At 45.9% G+C, this 20,302-nt stretch overlaps 2 protein-coding genes across 4 annotated transcripts in view; one reads left to right on the top strand and one right to left on the bottom strand.

Annotated features, from left to right (window-relative positions):
- The window catches only part of RSPRY1 (ring finger and SPRY domain containing 1), a 39,875-nt gene extending 37,259 nt beyond the window's left edge, over positions 1–2,616 (bottom strand). The window contains exon 1 of one of the 3 annotated variants that reach the window (XM_054840251.1): positions 2,499–2,616. The gene's annotated coding sequence lies outside the window, so the exon portion shown is untranslated. Of the gene's footprint in view, positions 1–1,969; positions 2,152–2,498 lie in introns of those variants that run through there. The other 2 variants (XM_054840253.1, XM_054840256.1) reach the window with 2 other exon arrangements.
- Positions 2,617–2,879: 263 nt separating this feature from the next.
- Positions 2,880–18,069, top strand: PSME3IP1 (proteasome activator subunit 3 interacting protein 1). The gene is made up of 7 exons (XM_054840494.1): positions 2,880–2,981; positions 5,891–6,036; positions 6,218–6,316; positions 9,798–9,924; positions 13,976–14,104; positions 16,117–16,181; positions 17,323–18,069. The coding sequence occupies exons 2-7, from the start codon at positions 5,907–5,909 to the stop codon at positions 17,538–17,540; spliced, it is 768 nt and encodes a 255-aa protein (XP_054696469.1). The 5' UTR covers positions 2,880–2,981; positions 5,891–5,906; the 3' UTR covers positions 17,541–18,069.
- Positions 18,070–20,302: the final 2,233 nt, after the last annotated feature.

The raw sequence follows: 20,302 nt of genomic DNA on the forward strand, positions 1-20,302 counted from the left end.
AATAACCGAGGCTAAGCTAATAAACCATCAGCAAAAGCAAGAGTAATGACAAGAGCTGTGCACAATGCATAACACGGCATTAAATATCCTGGAGGAGCTTCCTACACAAGTGATGGAGAGCTGATGCTGAAAACTTTTAGAGTTAGCAGAAACCTCGAGAGAGTGTTTGGATGAAGTAGGGAGAGACAAGAAGCGATCACGTAGCTACTGTTGTGCCTCACGCATCTGAAAAAGAACACACCAGGAGAAATACACAACCTATTCAACCAGACTTATAAATGAGAACAAACAGCAGAGATTGGGGCACAAAGCAGTAACAGTCATGTCCTAAAGGAAGGGACATGGGAACGGGTGCCAGCAGGAGAAAGGACCTCTTTTGCTGAGTGGGCTTCGGCAGAGAACAAAGACACATGCAAAAGCACTTGCAGAAAAATGGGCCGGATTTAGACCGGAGCAAAGAACAGATCAATTCTTTGCATTTGGATAAATGCAAAAGAAAAATACATTTAACAGCATCCTAGACTCTTAAAGTGATATGACAAGTTTTGAGAATGCACAGTCCTCCAGAAATCCACAGTCCAATACAGGATTCCCAAGAGGATACAAGATATGCCAGAGTATTTTGGATGGCTCGTAGGTGATGAGAACTGCCAAGAGATTTGTCTAGTTTAGCAGGGAAATAGCAAAGGGTTAAATACTGAGAAGCAAACGGGAAGAGTCAGAGTACACAATGTATCTAAGTCTCTACATGACAATAACCTCATACCAGTGGTGGATGTACAGAAAATTATGAGTGAAGCAGAAGAACTGAATTGAGGACGAGCGTGAGAAAAAACCCAAACCAAACAAATGGATTCACTGCAAGACAAAGGACAGAAAAATTAAAAACCTGAAGCAAAACTAGTGCTAAGCAGAAAAAAAAATATCTCTTGCTTATGTTGAAGAAAACGAATACTGACACAGACATAAAAGAGAAAAAAAAAAAACAGCACACACATCAGCATTCAGAAAACAATGCAGTATCTAGAAGGCTGAATAAATTTAGAAGAGAAAAGGCAGCTCTTGCGTCCATACTTGCCCATGGACCAAAGTTCCACTGCGTGAGAAATACTGATAAATGCGGGCTGAGCACCAAGATGAACTCTGGGCTTGGGGTGGATACCGAGAGAGTCGGAGCAAGATTTTGAAATAACAAAACAGAAAATGAAAACCGACTACAGTCAATCATTCTCGGGATGTACATTAAGACTCTACCCAGAAGGGACACTGTACCTACTGCTGTATGACAGAGGATAAGAAAGAGCAAAAAAAAAAAAAGGGAAAAATGAAGATACGCAAGATAGAAACAGTGATCAGCAGGACAGAATCACAGGGCTTAAGAGACAAATGCATGCTTGACATCAGTATAATACAAACAGCAAAAGGACCTGCTTTATAAGCACTGAACTAAGAGAGCGCAGCAGTACCGTGGTGTCCAGGAAAGGTGCCACTGCCTAATCTATTGCCCAAGTATGCAAAACAAAAGATCGAGATAAAAAATTGCATTTGGTAGCTCGCTCCACAGCTTCATATTTTCTCTGTAAAAGAGAGAAAGCTTGCTGAAATATTCTTTTACAGTGAGAGCGGTAAACAGTTTTCAGGATTCTGACATTTTACATTAATATAAAAATATTCAAGGGTTCACGAAAATCCTCCCGAGCCTCTCTGAGCTCCCAGGAGGTCCCAGAGCACCATGCCATTCTGTCCCCTGCCTCCCAAAACCCAACCCGCACCATCCCGCTGTAGCGAAGCCCTTGTTTTGCAAGTCATACAAGTACCAGGAAGATCCCCCCGCACCCGGGACGCGCCGTTACGAATTTGTCACGGCCCCGGACAGGGCGGGCTCGGGGTGCCGGACCCCTGTAACACCCCCCCCCCCCGTTTCGTTCCAAGTTTTGCCGCTTTCTTTTGCGAACTCCTAACTTCGCACCTGAGCCCAGCTCTCACCAGCTCCGGGGCTTCCATCCATGCGCAGCGCCGGGAGCACCCAGCGCGCCAGCAGCCCGGCCGGGCACAAGGCAAGCGGGGCCGGTCCGTGGCCCCCCGCCTTGTTCCGCTGGTTGCCCCCCGCCCCACCCCCGGGGGGTTACGGGTGACCCCGGCGAGGCAGCGCGCTCCCCCGAAGCCAGGGCAGCACCCGCGGGCCGCTGCCTCAGGCCGGCCCCGCACCCGGGCAGCCTCCCGGCCCTCCCCCCAGCCGGGACCCTGCCCCGGCGGCACGCCTGGCTCCCGGGGAAGCGGAGGGTGGGGTCGGGGTGAGCACCCCGCCCTCCCCTGCGCGACCCAAGGCCCCGGGCGCAGCGGGCCCGCCACCGCCGCCGGAGCCCAGCCCGGCGCTGTCCCCTTCCCCTCAGCACCAGCCCAGTGCCCGTCCCGCTCCGCCCCGGCCCCGCGCCGCCCGCCCCACCGGCGCTGCCCGATGGCGGTGCCCGCCCCGCCTATACCCTGCCCTGCCTTACCTCCCGCCAGCCGCCCCGGGACCGCCGCGGGGCCCGCACCCCCCTCCGCCCCGGCGGCGCCGCTCCTTTGTGCCGCGGCGGCGCCCGGCGGAAAGATGGAGGCGACACACGGACCGGCCCCGCCTGGCCCCGCCCCCCGCCGTCTCCCGGGCGACCCGCCCCGCCCCCGGCCTCGGCCCCGGCCCGAGCGCTTCGCCCAATCGCGGCGCGGGGCCGCCCTGACGTCGCCTGGCAGCCAACCCTCTCGCGCGCCTGTCATGCGCGCGGCCGTTCCGCGCGCTCCTCTGCCTTCCGTAAGAGCAGCGGGGATTGGCTGTCGGAAGGGAGGGGTCGCCTAAGGAAGAGCTCACTCGGTTGGCTCTTGCGAGCGGAAGGGGCGGGGCGATCGGTGCGGCGAACGAACCGGGGCGGGCCTGCGAGAGGGATCAATGGCGGCGCTCTGGGCCGGGCTGCGCCTCTCGCTGTGACGGGCCGGCGGCCGCGGTACGTGCTGGGGGTGGCCTGAGCTCCGCGGGGCGCGGAGGTCTGCGGCGGGGCTCGGCGGGGAAGAGCGGCCGTGGCCGCGGCGCGGGGCCCTTTGGGTGTAGCGGCGGAGAGGCCCGGGCCCTGTGAGCGCGGCGGGCCGGGCCGGAGGCCGCACCGCGGGGGGAGGCCGCTCCCGGAGCGAGTAGGTGAGGGAGGGCAGAGAGAGGGGGTGGCGAGGAGGGCGAGGGCTCGGCGGCGCGGGCTGGGAGCAGGCTCCGGCCCAGCCCGGTGCCCGGGAGGCTCACCCGCTCCGAGCGCACTCGGGCACCGTCAGTAGCGGGTACCGGCGGCGGGTTTCAGCCTGACCCCGCCGTGGTGGGGAGCGGCTCTTCGCCTCCGGCTGTGGGGAGGCTCCAGGCCCGGTGCGCAGCGCTTCACCGGACGTGCCGCAGAGGCGCGGAAGCGCGGCCCCAGCTTGTAGCGGCGCTGGGTGGAGGGGCCGTCGCTTAACGGAGATCTGGGCGTGCTGGGAGCTGCGCGCCGGTACCGAAGGCATCGTCGCTGCTCTCGTTCTGTTCCAGCCTAGGGAAGGGCTGGGGAGATTTATTTTTCTGATCCTGAGAATGTTACCAGCTGGTCGTACCAAAAGGTGTGCTTTGCAGCTGTGACGTACTTCTGCCATTTACAGTGACGGCATATCACTCACTGGAATGACAAAAAATAGGTGAACAGGGGACCGCTTCCAATCACATGTGTTTTGTCTGGTCTGGAAGGTTTTGTGTGTGTTTGAGGGCAAAGACTACAGCAAGATTAACCAATTTCCTAAGTGCAAATGTACTTAAATGCGATGCTGCTTGACTTTTATTCCCACCCCCGCTTTTGTACACGTTTTTGATGCAGTTGTCAGTAAAGTTGTTATTTGCTGAAATGCGTTTCATCAGACACCAATTTCCAGGATTGTAGGGAACAGACCGTAGCTGCATGTCAAGTCATAATTAAACCTTAATCCACTTCAGGTATCTTAAAATACATTGTCTGAGTGAGCTGGGTGAACCAGAAGGCAGGTGGTTTGCAGTTGAAGGCTTTAGTGATCCTGCGCCCTTGCTGAATCCCTCTCTCTGTTTTTATGACTGTCACCATTGCGTTGGAACTTTTTGTTTCCTCTCTAAATGGACAGGTTGCAATGACACAGGTGGAGAACCAGGTTATCTTGTTTATGAAGCAGCTGGGTCGGAAGGCTGGCCTTGTGATTATACCTGTATTCAGGAGGGAGACAGGGTTTTCATCTTCTCCATAGGTTTCCAGCTCGATCCACCTTCAGAAATGACGCTCTGAAGGGCAGGTGTTCCGCGCTTTCTGGAAAGCGGACTCATCTTAAGGTGGATTTCTGTTAGATACTAAAAAAGAAACAAAAAAAAGAAAAGTTAAAAAAAAGAAAGAGGGAGAATCGCCAGCCCTTGGTCTACCCTTCCTTTCCCCACTTCTTAAGAGAATCCTTTTCTCTTGTCTTCTCTCGATAATTCCCACCTTAAGAATGCATCCTACTATAACAAATGTTTGCCCAGTGCTCTGATCTGGATTTCTCCAAAGACCTCCATTTGTCATTTGTATTACAAACAATACCCCACAAAAGCATTAGCTTTTGTAAGAATTTCAGGACTCTGCTTCCTGCAGCAGTGGTTCCTTGTGGATGATAAACTGGTTCCTTCTGTTATTTGGGTTACCGCATCCCTTCCTCCTCCCTGGAAGAATTAATGTACTGAGTTCTCCTCCAGTGCTGAAATGCAGGCAGGGTGAGATCCTAAATGAATACTGCTTGGCAGTACAGCGGGCAATTATCTGTTGTCCTCGAGGACCTTGCTGAAGTTATACCAAGGAAATAAGAAACTAGAAAAAAGCGTGAGGTTAGCGTGACTTTAAATGGATAGCTGTTGACGGTGTGTTTGTTGTATTCGTGTATACCTGCTTGATGTAAGAAACAAAAATAGGCATTAACGCCTCATTCTCTAGCATGGAGCTGGCAGAATAAACCTCGAAAGAAGCCGGATAAGACTAGCGCAAGCAGTTTGTTTCATCCTGGGCTAACAGGTGTTGAGACCAGGAGTTGCCTTCTTAGGATGACACCTTGGAACATCTCCACCCTGCACCTAGTATTGAAATATGTACCTGGCCAGTACTCAAATATTCGGATCTCTTGAAGCAGAGGGTGGGTGCACTGTGTGAGGAGGGGCTGCTCCTGTTTTCTAATCCTGGCCCTGTTTTAGCCCAAGGGAATTCTCCCTTTCACTCACCTTTTGAACTGACAGACAGCCCCCCAGCATAGTCTGTCCAAGCCTACCTCTCCCCAGAGCTGCAAAGAGGTGCAGGATGCTTTTGAAGGTTAGAGAGATTAGTTTCTGAAATATTACTGTTAAGCACTTACAAAAAGATGTATTAAAATCACTGAAAACGGGCAAGCTTTCTCAAGACTTCACAGGATGGGCGAAAAGAACCTGGGTAAGGTGAAGGCACAGTGTCAAATCCTCCTGTCTCCAGAGCAGAGGTGTAAGTACTGAAATAAAAGGATGTCAGAATAGGTGTGGATTTTTTTTAAAATGTATTTTTATTTATTTAATTATTTAAGCAAGGTAAATCCAGTGCGGTGGGGAAAATTCCACTAAAATATGACTCGTAGAAAACAAGCCTGAGGCAGACAAACAATAGGGAAGACATAATTATGAAAAAGAGTAAAGAAGGAGTAATAGATGCTGCTGTTAGTCTTGAGAGTTATGCAGTGAGTAGGTATCTCAATTAGTACTTGCTGTGTAGTGGTCTTTAGAGAACTGAAGTTGTAAGTGCAGTGGGTCTGTTTTTCAGGATGTGTAGTAATGTCTCATGCACTGACAAGTGAAATCAGGCCCCTGATGTCTTTCATATTGTGTTTTTAGGACAGGCTGTTCCACGATGGATGGGGGAGACGGTACTGCTGACCTTGTGATTAACAAGAGGTTTGTGTCTGAATCGGAGCTAGAGGAGCGACGAAAGAGAAGGCAAGAGGAATGGGAAAAGGTCCGAAAACCTGAGGATCCAGAAGGTATGGGATAATTATAGGAAAGAGACTGGACAATATTTCACTTTTGTGGAAAACAGAACTAAAAGGTAGTAGCTTGTATTCTGCAAGTTCAAAAGGTTTTTACGTGAAGGAACTAAGAACTGTTGGATATTTAGTATTTGTAACATGTGGTCTCATTTCCTGATTTGTTCCTTCCTTTCAGAATGTCCAGAGGAGGCATATGACCCACGTTCGTTGTATGAAAGACTTCAGGAACAGAGAGAAAAGAAGCAGCAGGAGTTTGAGGAGCAATTCAAATTCAGTAAGCACCAACGGTTACTATTTTGAACCGAAACCCAGCAAAGTGTCATGTGCAACAGCTGTATGCAACATCTGACTAAGGGACATATCTGTGTGTCTTGTCTGCCTCTCTGAGAGATAAATAGACTTCAGAAAAGTATTATTGGAATCTTGTCTTTTTCAAGGCTGGTAGATGTTACCGCAGAGAGCATATTATTGTGGGCACCGAGACAGCGCTGCACACGTGAAACTCAGAAGTTGCTTGCAGTTACAAAGCTGCATTCCTGTAAAGTGTGGAATACTAGGCTTATTTTGCATGTTAAATCAAAAAAACCCCCCCTGATACCAATCCATGGAAAAGTGGAAATGTCACGTGGTTTTGTGGCTCTTGAACTCGTGCTTTAACACGAGACCATCCTATCTGAATTAATAAAAAGAAATCCCGTTCCAGCAGCTGTGACATTCCCAGGCTGTAATTAATTGACGCAAAAATGATTTGAGACTCAAGATTACTATTTGGAGGAAGTAAACATACAGGAGTTGATTCAAAAAGTAGATACTTAACTCTTCTAATGAAATGGAAACCTAATTTTTACTGACGTTTGAATTTTTGGTTTTATAGAAAAATCCTTTGCATTGTATCAACCTGTATATGTGCTGCTGAGTGCAAAGATGATAATGAGAACTAGAAAATTATTAGTCAACCATTTTGGGAAAAAGGGAGCTATGGGCTCTATCTAAAGAGAAGTGAGGATGATACTGTGGGACTCCATTTTAAGGTGGGTTCTGATCAATTTTGGTTCTTTAGCTGGAAGCCTCACCCTCAGACTGTTGCATTCTTTAAGCTCCAGTTCACGTAACTTGATTCTGTCTAGAAACACGCAACAAAACTATGTTTTACCTTTAACTATGGCACGATCTTTGAGTTCCGTTAGGTAACACTCCCTGCCCTGCAGATGCTATCACGTGTGTTGCTGTTTGCCATGATTGCCTTTCCCGTTTTGTAGTACGTTGTCTTAGAATCGTTCCTGTAGCCAAATTTCTTTGGGAGAAGGTAAGTGGGAGGAACTGAATAACTAAAGATCAGTGTTGGGTGGGCTGTGGACCACTAGTTTACCTCATCAAAGTTCAACCTAATTTGGCACTTGTGACAAGATTTGTCCCCTAGTATGCTTGAATTTGCCTTAAAATGTTCATAAGTATTTTTTAATATCCGTGGGAATTTTGGAGGAGTAGAAAGTGAGGTTAGTGCGTTGTCATTCTGATCAGTCAGAATTGATGATGGGACTTGTGAAGAATTGCGTTTGCATAAGCACACAAACTTAGTTACTCTAAAGCTTTTGTGTAGATAAAAAACAGTATACAGACTAGCAGTTCTTTTTTCTGCTGGGTTATTCAGCATTGCAAGAATGTCTTCCTCTTCAAAGTAAAATAATTTTAGTAGAATGTTGTAGCATTTAAAATGAAAAATAATACTAGTATTCTCTAAAATGCAACTTTAAGAATTTTCTTTCTGAACGATTTTGGTAACCAAGCTAAGGATAAGTGGAAGCTATTTCCTGTCTCTTAAATTTTGCTTGTATTTTTAGTGCCGAAAAGTGGAAAGTACAGATAGCAACATTAATGCGTTAGTCTCCATCTGTACCTACAGGATTTTTTCCAGCTGGAGAGTTTCCAGTTTACTTCAGTAAACTTCTGATCCGAGTCATCTTTGGTGATGAGACTAAGCAGCTCTTGTCTAGGTAGCCACCAGAAAAGTGACTGCTATCAACCCAGATGGGAAAGGCTTCTAATAACTGCCTACATTAATTTTTTCCCTTGCCGAGTTATTAGATCTGTAACATCTTCCCTTGAGTTCAGGAAACTTGTAAACCAAGTACTGGAGTGAGAAGCATCGCTGAGAGGGAGTAACTGAGAAGTAAACCAACTGCTGCTTTTGAGACAATCCTTGTGGGGTAACAGAGACCGCTAACCTGGAGCACAAAACCTACTGCCGACGGTTTAGTAGGGAATCCCAGTAATGTCAGCCCTAAGGATCTCTACGGCTGCTTCTCCTAGTTTGCAGATCAGGCGGGCGGAGAATGAAATTAATTCATGTCACTCGCTTCAAAAAGTGTCCACAGTTTCACTACTTTTGCTGGCTGTTCGAAGGGGCACTCAGCACTAGCAGTGAATGCTACAAGTTACTGTTTAAAGATTTATGAATGAGTTCTGCTTTCTTGTAGTTGGAAAGGGTAGGGCTCAGCCTTTAAAAAGTTATCTCAAATAATAATTGATTTCTGGAGCTTTTTGGTTAGATAGAAGCTTGCCAATTATCAGTGTAAATGGGTTGCTCAGCTTGCCATTAAAGTGAGTAGGACTTGACTATGTGGGTGAAGATTTTAAAAAAAAAAAAAAAAAAAAAAAAGGCCACCTCATGTAAAAGCCTAAAAATCCTCTCAGGGAGTTAAACTCTAATGAAGACTAAAGGTGATGTTTGGGTTAAGATTTCTGAGGATGACTATGAACAGCAAGTCCTGATCATTCTAAAAAAAAAAAAATTAGCTTTCTAAATAAAACATTTGATTGAGAGACATTGAACATATGCAGAACAGAAGATAAAATACCTTCCTGCTGCACTAGCGTGTACTTTCCTTAAAGTAGGGTAACATGTTTAGAAATAATTTAATTTTATTTGGAAGCTAATTGTCTTGCTTCTACTTTTCCTTTTTTTTGAAACAGATGTTAATCTCAGATAAGTTACTAATTGTTTGCTTTAAGAAAATGTGCTTCCTATTTTGAGGCAAGATTTATGGGGAGAAGTAATGTGGGTTTTTTCCAGTTATTGGTTGGTTTAAGAGCAGATTCTGAAGAGACAGGCTTAAACTTGGTACCTGAAACCGAAACAACAAATATATCACGTATATATGTGGATATATATATATCTCACAAATATATCTGGTTATTCCTTGTTTAGTGTAACCTGTTCCAAATGGCATTTCAGAACTGCAGAAAAGCTGCTCGGTCGATTTTCCTTAATTATACCAGCAAGTCCAATAGCATTTCATGGCTTCCCATGAATTGTGTCTTGCTTTTCTCTGTAATAATAGCGTTGTGTTCAAACTGTGTTAGTTTGTTGTAGTTTGTGTGCTTGAGTGTGTAAGACTTTCGGCTTGTTAGCATCCGGTATCATTAACTGGGAAGTATTTTCACTCCTTAATTATGGAATCCAGCAGACAGCTTGTGGAGTTTGCTTTGTACCCTTTACTCGGCACATCAGCGTGACTGCTGGAGTTCACTCAGTCACCCAGGGCTCTACTCCACACGTTCCCAGTGACTCCGTGCAAGCGGTTCTACCTCGGCAGTATTAGAAGCATCGTACATTAGATGTGGGTGCTTGCCTGTGTCTGTGGGGCAGTTTGAAATCATCAGAAAATGTTCTGAGAGAATGGCGAAGTAATACAAAATAAACGGCTACTCGAGTGGTTTTAGCTTATCAATGTGCATTCTTTTCCTTTATTCAGAAAATATGGTAAGAGGCTTAGATGAAGATGAGACGCATTTCCTTGATGAGGTTTCTCGGCAGCAAGAGCTACTAGAAAAGCAACGAAGAGAAGAAGAGCTGAAAGAACTAAATGAATACAGAATATCCTTTACGTTAAAATGGCTGGTGGTTATGCAGAGGAGGTTAAGAGACTGGACATGTAGCTGCCACTGGCACTCTTTCTGTAAAACTGCTTTACAGAATATGTGCAGTGGTAGCCTTTAATGTTTTTATTGGATCTCCCACTGTGATGTCTGATTTCCTCCCCCAACCCCACATGTCTTCAGTCCTTTTCTTTCCTTCTCCCCTTCCCCGTTGTTTGGGGGTTTTTTTGAGTTGGGTTTGGGGTAGGGTTTTTTCTGTTATTGAGGGCATGAAATACCATAGCTAGAAAGAGAACATAAAAGAAAAGTAGCCTTTTACTTCTGATCTTTTGCCTTTGTCCTCTATTGGAAAGTAAATGTTCTTGTTTGGTTTTTAACTGTAAATTTGCTGGTTTTAATGTACCTGTTTGAAATAATGTTTGAATTGTTCTCTCTGTTATTCTTGAATTATTAACTGCTTTCTTCCTCGCTGATAACTGCAGGATGAGAAATTCAGTCAACCGGCTGTGCAGATGTGCTGACATTCTCCTGGGAAGTCAGTGCCCACAGGAACGCAGCTGCTGTGGGTAATGCAGACTTTTAGGCAGAACTAAGAGCAGGACAGTTTGGCTTTGCTGTTGAACGCCAACTGTTCATGAAGATGTGCTAGAAAACGATGTAGGATGCTTTTTCTCTCTAATCATTGCCAGTCAGGGGAGGCTGGAATGATTTGAGGATTTTGGTGCTAAGCTAAATGTTGGGGTTTCTTGAGGTTTACTGAATCTATGCAAAATCTGATGGTTTCTTTGCCTCTTAATGAAAACCATTGCTGTTAAGTCATCAATCAACAAAGCACAAGTTCTCAAGGATGCTTTAGTATAACTGAAAGAGTTTGTGGACACAAGGAGGTGACAAAAACCAGTCAGCAAATAAAGCTGAATAGTGCCAATGCCACAAAGATCTGCGTTACCTTGTATTAGTTAATGATTTACAACTCAGTGTCTTCTGTGAAGAGCATCTAAGTTATCTGAGTAATGCGTTTATGAAAAAGCAGTACCGATGCATTATTTTTTTTTACTTCAGAATTAGGCTGTAGTTGGCTGATGGATTTGGAATATTTTCCAGATCTGTTGGATATAATAATGGGATGTTTGTGGGATATATTTAATTTTTGTGATGGTTGCTTGCGGGTCTGGCTGATGCAGGGATGTGCAGTATAAGATTGTGCTGTGGAAGCAGCTGACAGCTCTAGTTAGGTCACATACGCCAGGGATGAACCATACTTGCCCGGAGGGACTCTTACGTTGTCTTGAATTAGCCACACAACACCCTGATCTCTGAATTTACCGAGCTGGGCCTCTGCAAGACATATAGGCACATCTAACCTCATACTTTGCAGTCTTACTAATATCGTCTGGCTCTGTATCTGAAGTTTTGCTCTAAATTAAACTATAGAACTTATTGATGATGGGGTGGAGTGAGAATGTTTTATAGTCACCTCATCTCACGAAAAACTGAGAAGTTCTGCCCATTTCAGTTCCTTTTTTTAATTGGCGTTTTTTATTTATTTAACCATAATATTTAAAGCAACCTCGGAGCAACTTGTAGAATCACTCATCTGTGTTTGAAATTTTTGGTGATATTCTTTTAAAATTCAAAGAGTGTTTTTTTTGCATTTGCATGTTGTTACTAATGGTTTATTGCTACAGTGACAAAAACCAATGGGTACTAGGTAAACGTGCTGGATCTATAGGTACTGAATCAAGTGCTTTTCCAAACTAATGAGAGGAATGTCAACCCAGTGAGTTTGATTATTTGGTCTTTTTCCTGCTATAACATCCAATTTAATCTACCCAGAGGCACTAATTTCATGGTAAAACCTATGTCAGTATTCAAGTACAGAGCTTTTTTTCTTTCTTTTTTTCATTTTTTTAGGCTGAACAATCATGAAATCGTGTATCTTGAGGATAAACATGCCTTGGAATATTTTAACGTGCTCTTGAGCGTAAGAAATTCCTATGCATGGATGCATAGGAATTTTACTTCCTCCTACATGAACAACTAGTTTATTTTGCTGCTCACCCTACCCAGACCCCACTGCTCTGACAGTGATTAAAGATTTACAGATACTTTTTTTAAGCCAGTTCTGAGAAGTGTTCAAGAACAATGTTCTCTTCTCTTAAATCCTATGTAAATGTATGAGAAGTTCCCCCTCCGAGAAGCAGGCTTTCCTGCAGGACAGCTTTTGTAATGCTGTTGACATTTAAGATTGAGAGGTTTATTTCTAATACAGTCTTCCTGAGAGGGGACACTTCTTGGCTAGGTATAGTGTTACATTTGCTAATGACAGCTGTACACATAAAATCTGTTAAAACCGTGCTGTGTCTCTGAGTGTTGGGAGACTGGCATCCTGGATGGCAGTGAAAAGCCTGTCATTTGGTATCTCTTTAAAGAAAAGTGCTTGTGTTCCTCAGCCAGGCTTTTGTAGTGTGGTATTAGAATATAACAAGGTAAGGAACCTAAACGAACCTAAATTGACCACAAGTGTGTGGAATCATGTGTTGCGACATCAGTGTGTTCAACACAACGAGCTTTCTGATTGCTTCTGATAGCCACAGGATGGCACTCCTGTGCCATCCTAAAAAATAAATAGACTTGAATAGTCTGGTTTTGGCTGAGACAATTTTCAGTTGAGGTAGGGAGCAGTCTGGGTTACTGCTGTATCCTTGGTGAAAATCGTATAGGCATGGCATCTGAGCACCCCTAATTGTAAAGTGATTGGAGACTTTGAGTGTGTCACTTCAAAGGAAGGTGTAAGAGGTTTTGATTTGCAGGTGTTCAGTGGGGAAAAACCCCTATGATTCCAAAGATACTGTCCATCAATGTGAAATTCACTATCCACTAGTTATCTGCAATAACTGTGAGCCTGTGAAGCTCCAGCTTGCAGTTGTGTCTCCTGATCAGTGGAGCTGTAGTCAGAGAGAAGCTGCTAGAAAGCTAGATTTAGGTTTATAAACAAATACCCTTTTAAATTGTGTTGATTTGCCTTTGCTATGTGCAGTTTAATAGTTTTGCAGAAGCTTTTGTGACCCCACTGGCACCTCATTAACAAACAGGATCTCTCATGGACCTCACTTCATCAGGTACAGCTGGACACTAACTGTTAGCAGGGACAGGACTAGATCCTGCCACAGCAGGAGATGGTTTAGTCTGTGTGTGTGTCTTAATAACAGGCCAAGCTCCTCCTTATCCTGTCTGAGAACCTGCTTAAGCTTTGCCACCTCATTATAGGTTTCAACTGCATCCCACCTTGCTAATAGTGTTTTAAGCTACGTAGTTTTTCTGTGTAGTTGCAGTCTTTTTGGGTGAATGTTGGACCCCAGTCGGGTCTGTCTCCTTCTCTTGGGGCTGGTGTTCAAACCGGCAGTAATAGCCTTGTGGGCCTTACAAAGAGGTGAGCTGAAAAGTTAGAGTGATAAATACTAAAACAGAAAATTGAACTGTTTTGCTCTGGTAGGCGGCTGAAGCCTGCTGGGCTCAGCAAAAGGAGGGTTTGAGGAGTGGAAGTGAGCCCACGTACTGCTACTTCATTTTTTGGTAAGGATTAGGGGTTGAAACAGCAAATTTGTATTACAAATGTGTTGATCCCCGTAGAAGGAGGAAGTACTGCATTGCCTTTTTCCTTTTTGTTTGGTTTTGGGTTTCATCCAGTCTGACCTTTTGCCTTTTTAAGACCTTCAGAAAAAGGCAGGATGATGGGTGCGTTTATGGGTGCTGGATGTGTCGTGTGTTGTGCCTTTCTGACTTCAGAAAAGCAGCTCTTTGTCTGCTGCCTGGACCTCTTTACCAGGAGACCTGGTATCGATACCCGAGAGCTCTGAACCTTGCGGGTGAAGTCTCTTCTGTCTTGGCCAAAGGTGCCAGCTATATGTCATTACAAATAAGTTTATTTTGATAGAATATGTGAATGAACTTTGGTCGCTGCTGTCAGTAGAGCTGGCTAAATATATCAGAGAGGAAGTGTCTGTTCTCTCCATTCCTTCCCGGTTGATCCTTAACCCTTAATTCACAGCACTCTCACCAAAGCGGGAGTCAGTATGGACCCAAAGAAGGAAACTGAGAAGAAATTGCCCATGAAGTCAGTGGAAAACAAGAACAAATTCTCTCAGGCAAAGCTGTTGGCAGGAGCTGTGAAACACAGAAGGTTAGTTTCACACCTCTATAAATTCACGAGGAACGGAACCCGGTTAGCAGTGTAAAGGGAGGCAGGCCAAAACTGCCTCCAGAGAGTGAGGAGTGAACCTTAGCCCTAAAGAAAAGAGGGGGGAGGTATAAGAAAAGACCAGCCTTGTTTTATAGGCTCTTGCAAACTGTGGGAAAAACATGAAGCAATTCAAATAGATAAGCGTGTGTAAAGTAAGTGGGTAGGCTCTTCATTCTAGACTGCCAGGCTTGGGCAATCCTGCTTGGGGATCTAGAGGGAATCTATTTTACATCTCTATTTGTAGATATCAGTGTCACCTCACTCGTGTGATTTCATTCTGGTTTGCATAATTTACCAGCTGGTTTTATCTGTGTCTAAAATGGGTTGTTTTAATTGCTCCTGGGGGCAGTGTGGGGAAGACAGAGGTTATGAAAGAAGAGCTTTGCGTACCGATTTGATCCTGAGGGCATCAGGCAAACTCCCCTCGTTCCTCGCTGATCTGCAGCGACACATCAACACCCTGTCCATCCCGGGGAGATGGCACCCGGGTTTGCGATCGGTTTGCTGTTTTGATCTTGGCATGCAAACGCAGCTGCTGGTGTGCTGCAGGTTATGGAGAAACGAGGCATGTGGGATCAGACTCCTTTCCCACAGATGAGTCGTCTAATACTTAAGATGATTACTGACATCTAGAAATTCAGTCAGTGTTTCTGAATCTGTCCCAGAGAACGAGAGATTATTTTAGAAGCTTATCTGGTAGGGTGATGTTTAGTTCCCAGTACAGCAGTAATTGCATGTCTGGAAACTGAAGTAAGCACTTCCACCACCTGATGTGTGGGGGGGTTGGGTAGTTGTTTGGGTTTTTGGAGGGCAGAGAAGAGAAACCCTGAACTGATACCAAGCAGCCAACAATGTGGGGGTTGTTTTCTTGTAACTACTAGCAGTTAACCCAGTAGGACACAGAGAAGGAGCTAGCATGTGCTTAATGGCAGATCTGAAGTCTGCAGATGGCATCTTTTTGAAGAGAGCATCTTAACTGACATGTCAGTGCCATCACTGATCTGCTTTGCGGTCTTCTATTTTTGCTGTCTTATCTTTTATTGCAAACTGGCCAAAACCAAGTGTAGCGTGAGTTCAACATCTGCTCTCTGAGCTTTGTAGTTTCCTGTAAAGGATGTATTACTATTAAAGCCTCCCCACACAGAATAACCTTTCATCTGTACTGCGTGTTCTGACAGAGACAGAAAAGAGTTAATGCATAAAAATGCTCATACTTCATTCCTTCAGTTCATCACAGCTGAAGCTGGGAAGCATTTGTTTATGTGGATGGCTTAGGATTGGGAACATGCAAGAGGGAGGAAAAGAAACTGAGCGGTGACAAGGAAGAGCTATAGAAGTTGTGAAGAGTCAGAAGGCCAAGTGACACTCCTTTCCCCAAGCACCACTTTGAACCCAAAACCGACCCCTTTCTTTTTCAGTTCAGACACTACAGCTGTGTGTGAATGGCTGTAAAACCTACTGGGCTTCTTACTGGGTGCAAGATTTCTAGATATTTTAGAACAGGCTCTCTAGGTGCTTGAAGGAGGGGAAGGAAACCCTGGAAGGGGAAAGACACCAGTGTTGCACCATCAGGTGTGGTAGTCATCCACATGTGCAAGCCTGGTGGTGTGTGGGGTGGCTGAAGCTCGGGCAGTTGTTCCTGGTGCTCTGTGGGGTGCTTCCAGCTGAGGAGGCAGGTCGGGGTTACTGTGTAAGAGGTCTGACCTGCACTGCCAGAGGCATGTTTCCATTTCCCAGGTGAACGGGCGATACTTGCAGTGTAGGTGTTGACCCTTTCTAGGATCCTGCATGTCCCCGAGGAGCCCCAGTTAACAGCAGCCAGAAGTGCTGATGGTCATCAGGGGACCCTGCCGACATTCGCTGTAGCATTTGGGGCAAAGATGTGACTCTAATTTCACAGTAATTAGGTGGTTGCTTATGAGGAACAAGACACTTTCTTATTTTTTCCACAGTTCAGATGGTGGTAACAGTGTGAAGAGGTTGAAACTAGACACTGATCATGACGAAAAGAATCAAGGTATGTCCTGATTTCTGCATGTGGGAAGCAGTCTGTCTCTCACCTGAAGAGCAACTGACTTGGTGTTCAGTCTGATAGAGGATTTGCTTTTCTGCTCCTCCATTATGCAAGACAGCACAGACTGCGGTCACCGTGTTCTCTTAAAGCAGCAGAAGTGGTAACTATAGGCGCTGGCAGCCTGCATAGAAAATAGGGCTGGAGGGAGCCTCTACAGGTCGTCACTCTATCCCCTGCCTAAACCATTCCTGACAGATGTTTGTCTAAGCTGCTCTGAATTCTCCACATATAGAGATCGTGCACCCTCCTTAGGCAGTATATTCTAATTTTACCCTTAAAGAGTTTTACCTGATAACTAATAGGAGCCTCCAGAGCTGCATTTCGAGCCTAGTGCTTGTCCTGTCAAGAGGAGACGTGGCAAACACATCATCCCTTTCCTCTTCACCGCAGCATTTGATGTATTTGTATACCTCCACCCTTAGCTTTTCATGCTGTGAAGTGATCTTGTCCATCCTGAAACCAATTTGTTTCAGAAAATTATGGGGAACTAGAAGAAAAATGAAGTTGCATTTCAGTCTTAGCTGTCAGGGCTGCAATTGACTTGCTGTCAGGATACTCTGACACGAACAGGGCGAGCTGCAATTGTGTAATGACAACCCAAGGCGCTTCCTGAATCTCCTTCTGTTCAGTTAACTTTCAGAACACTGGAAATAATTAATTAGCCGTGGAAGATAGGAGACGTTGACTAGCAGAGCGATGGAATAAAACTTTTCCCCAACTATGCTGTTATATCACAAAAAAATATTCAATTACACAAAGCAGAGCTATTTATTCTTATTTAGTGGGTTTGGTACTTGACAAGCATCAATCTGACAACTTTAGAATAAAAAATCTGTAATGCCAGCACAGAGCTGGGCTTAAGCTAGTGATGAGGGGAAAAAAAAAAAAAAAAATCCCCTGAGGTAGCAAGTCCTTCCTGTCAGAATAGCTTTATTGCAGCATAAAGCTGCCTTATGCTTTAATTAAATCCTGCAATCATCCGCCGCTGGTGTGGCAATAGCAGGTGAAAGACATGCGGCAGTTCCTGAGCTGAAGAAAGTCCTTTCCGGCGTTCTCATTTTTGACTGGGGTACCTTTCTTCCAGAAAAACCATCCTGCGTTCCCTTGGGGAGCAGCTCAGTGGGAGGCTCCACAGTCCACTGCCCCTCAGCAGCCGTGTGCATCGGGATCCTGCCTGGCCTGGGCGCCTACTCGGGAAGCAGTGATTCGGAGTCCAGCTCGGATAGCGAAGGCACTATTAATTCCACTGGAAAGATCGTCTCTTCTGTCTTCCGTAGCAACAGTTTCTTTGATGGTCCATAACAAAATCCCTCCGTGTGTAATGTAGTGCAGAGTATCTTCCAAAGCCCTGATGGATGCTTGATGCATCCTTCTGCCCCAAATATAATCTTTCTAGCTAACCTCTCAACTTTAATATGCTCAGATACTCCTAAAATAACTCATTATATATTTTTTTTTTCCCCCCAACTTTCCGTTTCTGGGGTGCATACTGAGCCTGGAAGAAAGGCTGCCGTCCTAAACCAGAAGACACACCTAGTAATGTAATGAAGGTCTGAGGGTAGGGAGGAGAGAGCTTTATCTTTTAAAATTCTTATGGAAAGAAAGAATTCTGGTGATCTGAGAAGTTTATACAAGACTAACAGGCAAAAAATACTCACTTGAAGCAGTGAAGTCTTGTAGAAACAGCCATGTGTTCTGTTTTAAAATGTCATTTTTATGCTGTATTTGAGAAATGGGGGCAGAACAAAAATCAAGCAGATGGTGAAGTGTAGATTGCCATGACACTGTAAAGAAGTTTTAGTGTTACATGATTAAAGACACTCTGAATGCATTTTTTTATCTCGGCTTGTGCCATTCATAATTGTTCCCATTCCATTAAGCAATTTCTGCTCTACCCAACCAGCCCCTTCCTCAAACTGCCACCAGGAGAAGAACCAGCCAGCCTCCTACGAATGCAGAGGTGCTGATGGAAGACACTTGTTTTGAGTGAGTTCCGAGGAGCTGTGGTTGCTCCCACACTGCCGCTTGACAGGTCATTCAGCTTTTCTGCGGCAGCGTCCTGAAGAGCATGAACCCCGAGTGGGAACGGGCGGGATACCCTGCTTCAGCCAAACCTCTTTGTGCAGAAGCTGGAGGACTCCACCATCCTTTGCAGTGGTTTTTGGAGTTGTGTTGAACTTAAGAAACCTTACGTGGCTGTGTTTATGGGTGATGTGGAGCCAGGCATGAGCGAGAAGTAGGCTGTGAAAGCTGAGGGCCCATCCTTGTCGTCTGCATGCGTGCAGAGCTAATGGGAGGTCAGTGGGTTGGAACAGCTTGGCTTGGCTGCTCAGAGGTGGAAATATGTTTGTGACAGTCCCTCGCAGCAGCCCTGCCCTGCGGACGTGCTCCTGAGAAAACAGCTGATGTGTGCGTACCGAAGGGCGGTTATCAGAGCGTGGGGCTGAGCGACTTGTAAGAGAGCAGCTGGGATAAAAGTAGTGCAACCTGAAGGCCTGCGGTAGGGTTCATGTCTTAGCTTGAGTGTTGAGCTTCCCCAGAGGAACCTGGGAGAGTTATGCTCATGCTGAAGCTGTCCGTAGCCAAATACCCTTTCTGTTTGCACAGCCCTGTTCCACAGTTGGATCTTTGCAAATGCACTGTTCCCCTGGGCTGCCTGGCACCTCTTGTGGTTGCTCCAGAGTTGCTCCTGCCTCTTCTCTAACTACTGTAATTATGGTGCTTGCAGGAGGAAAATAGCTAGATCTCTGCTGCCTCCCTAGTGCTTTGCTTTCGATGGCTTTCATTGTACTTAGCTATGGAGTAAGATGGAAGTGGTGCACAAAAAATGCCTGTTTTGCTTCAAAGTTCCACTTGTAAGAGCCTTGAGCAGTTGGAGTGAGAGGTGTAGGTGTCCTTCCCTGGCTCCACGCTAGATCAATAATCTCTCTGTAGAGTCAGAACAGCCTGGCCTGGCTGTGAGCACGCCGGGGCTGTTTTCCTGAGGGATATTTTGCGTAACTGCAGTCAACACGACTGATTCAGACAGAAATTTATAGTGGTATTTGGCAGCTAGTTATGGGCAGCCATGGGGGTGGGGGTGCCAGTGGTTATGTTGGACCATGCAAAGCCCAGGAGGACACGTAATTTGTTACAAGCCGGTGTGAGAGCCCCCCACTTTCCTCGCGTTCCCAGGAACAGGGCACGGGGGGAACGCCTCTAGCTCACGCGAGCCTTTGAACCTGAGTCACCTCTGCTGTTCCCAGGGCCTGGCCCCTGTAAACACAGCGCAGAGCTGTCCCAGCTCGCCACTCCATCCCTTGGTCCCATTTACCTTCTTGCAGTCAAAAGCTGTCTGATGTTAAAATACTTAAGTGGGCTGAGAAATGACGTGCTGGGATGTGAGGAGCGCAAGGGATGGAGGATAAATCAGACCTGGAGACGGCAGCTGTGGCAGGAACCTTGCCTGGGGCCAACGCGCTGGAGAAGGATGGCTGGCTCCAACAACTCTGTCATTCAGTTGTGGATTTAGATTTTTTTTTTTGTTTTGTTTTGTGTTGGTTTTGTTTTGTGGGTTTTTTTGTAAAGACTGTTCTCTCTTTGCCATGGCTGCATAGTGTATGCTTCATCCCCTCCCCAGGGACAGCTTCATAAACTGCTTGTTGTCTGTACTAGTTGTTAAAGCTTCAGAGAGGTGCTAAAAAAAACGACAAACCCCCACAAACACTCTACTAGCAGAAGAGCTTACTAGCTAGTGCAGCTGCATGTGAGGTTGGTTCTCTTATGGAAAGAAAAAAAAAATTTTTTTTTTTTTTTTCCAGAGCCACAGACTTTGATCTGGAAGCTGAGCTGTATACAGCGTTATTTTTAAATGAGCCACCCTTCAAAGGCTGCTTCTCCGTTTGGAAGAGGGTGGTGTTGGTTGGGGTTTTTCCTTTCCAGGGGGCTTTGCATGGCAAACGTTTTGCGGAGCCGTCCCACCTCTCCCGAGGGATGGGGCCTCGCCCAGTGCCACGCTCGGAGCTGACTCCGGGGCCTCTCCGTCAGCTTTGGCCCCGTGATTGCGCCGTGCCGGTGACTCGGTG

Source organism: Grus americana, chromosome 13, assembly GCF_028858705.1.
Source record: "Grus americana isolate bGruAme1 chromosome 13, bGruAme1.mat, whole genome shotgun sequence".
Taxonomy (NCBI): Eukaryota; Metazoa; Chordata; class Aves; order Gruiformes; family Gruidae; genus Grus; species Grus americana.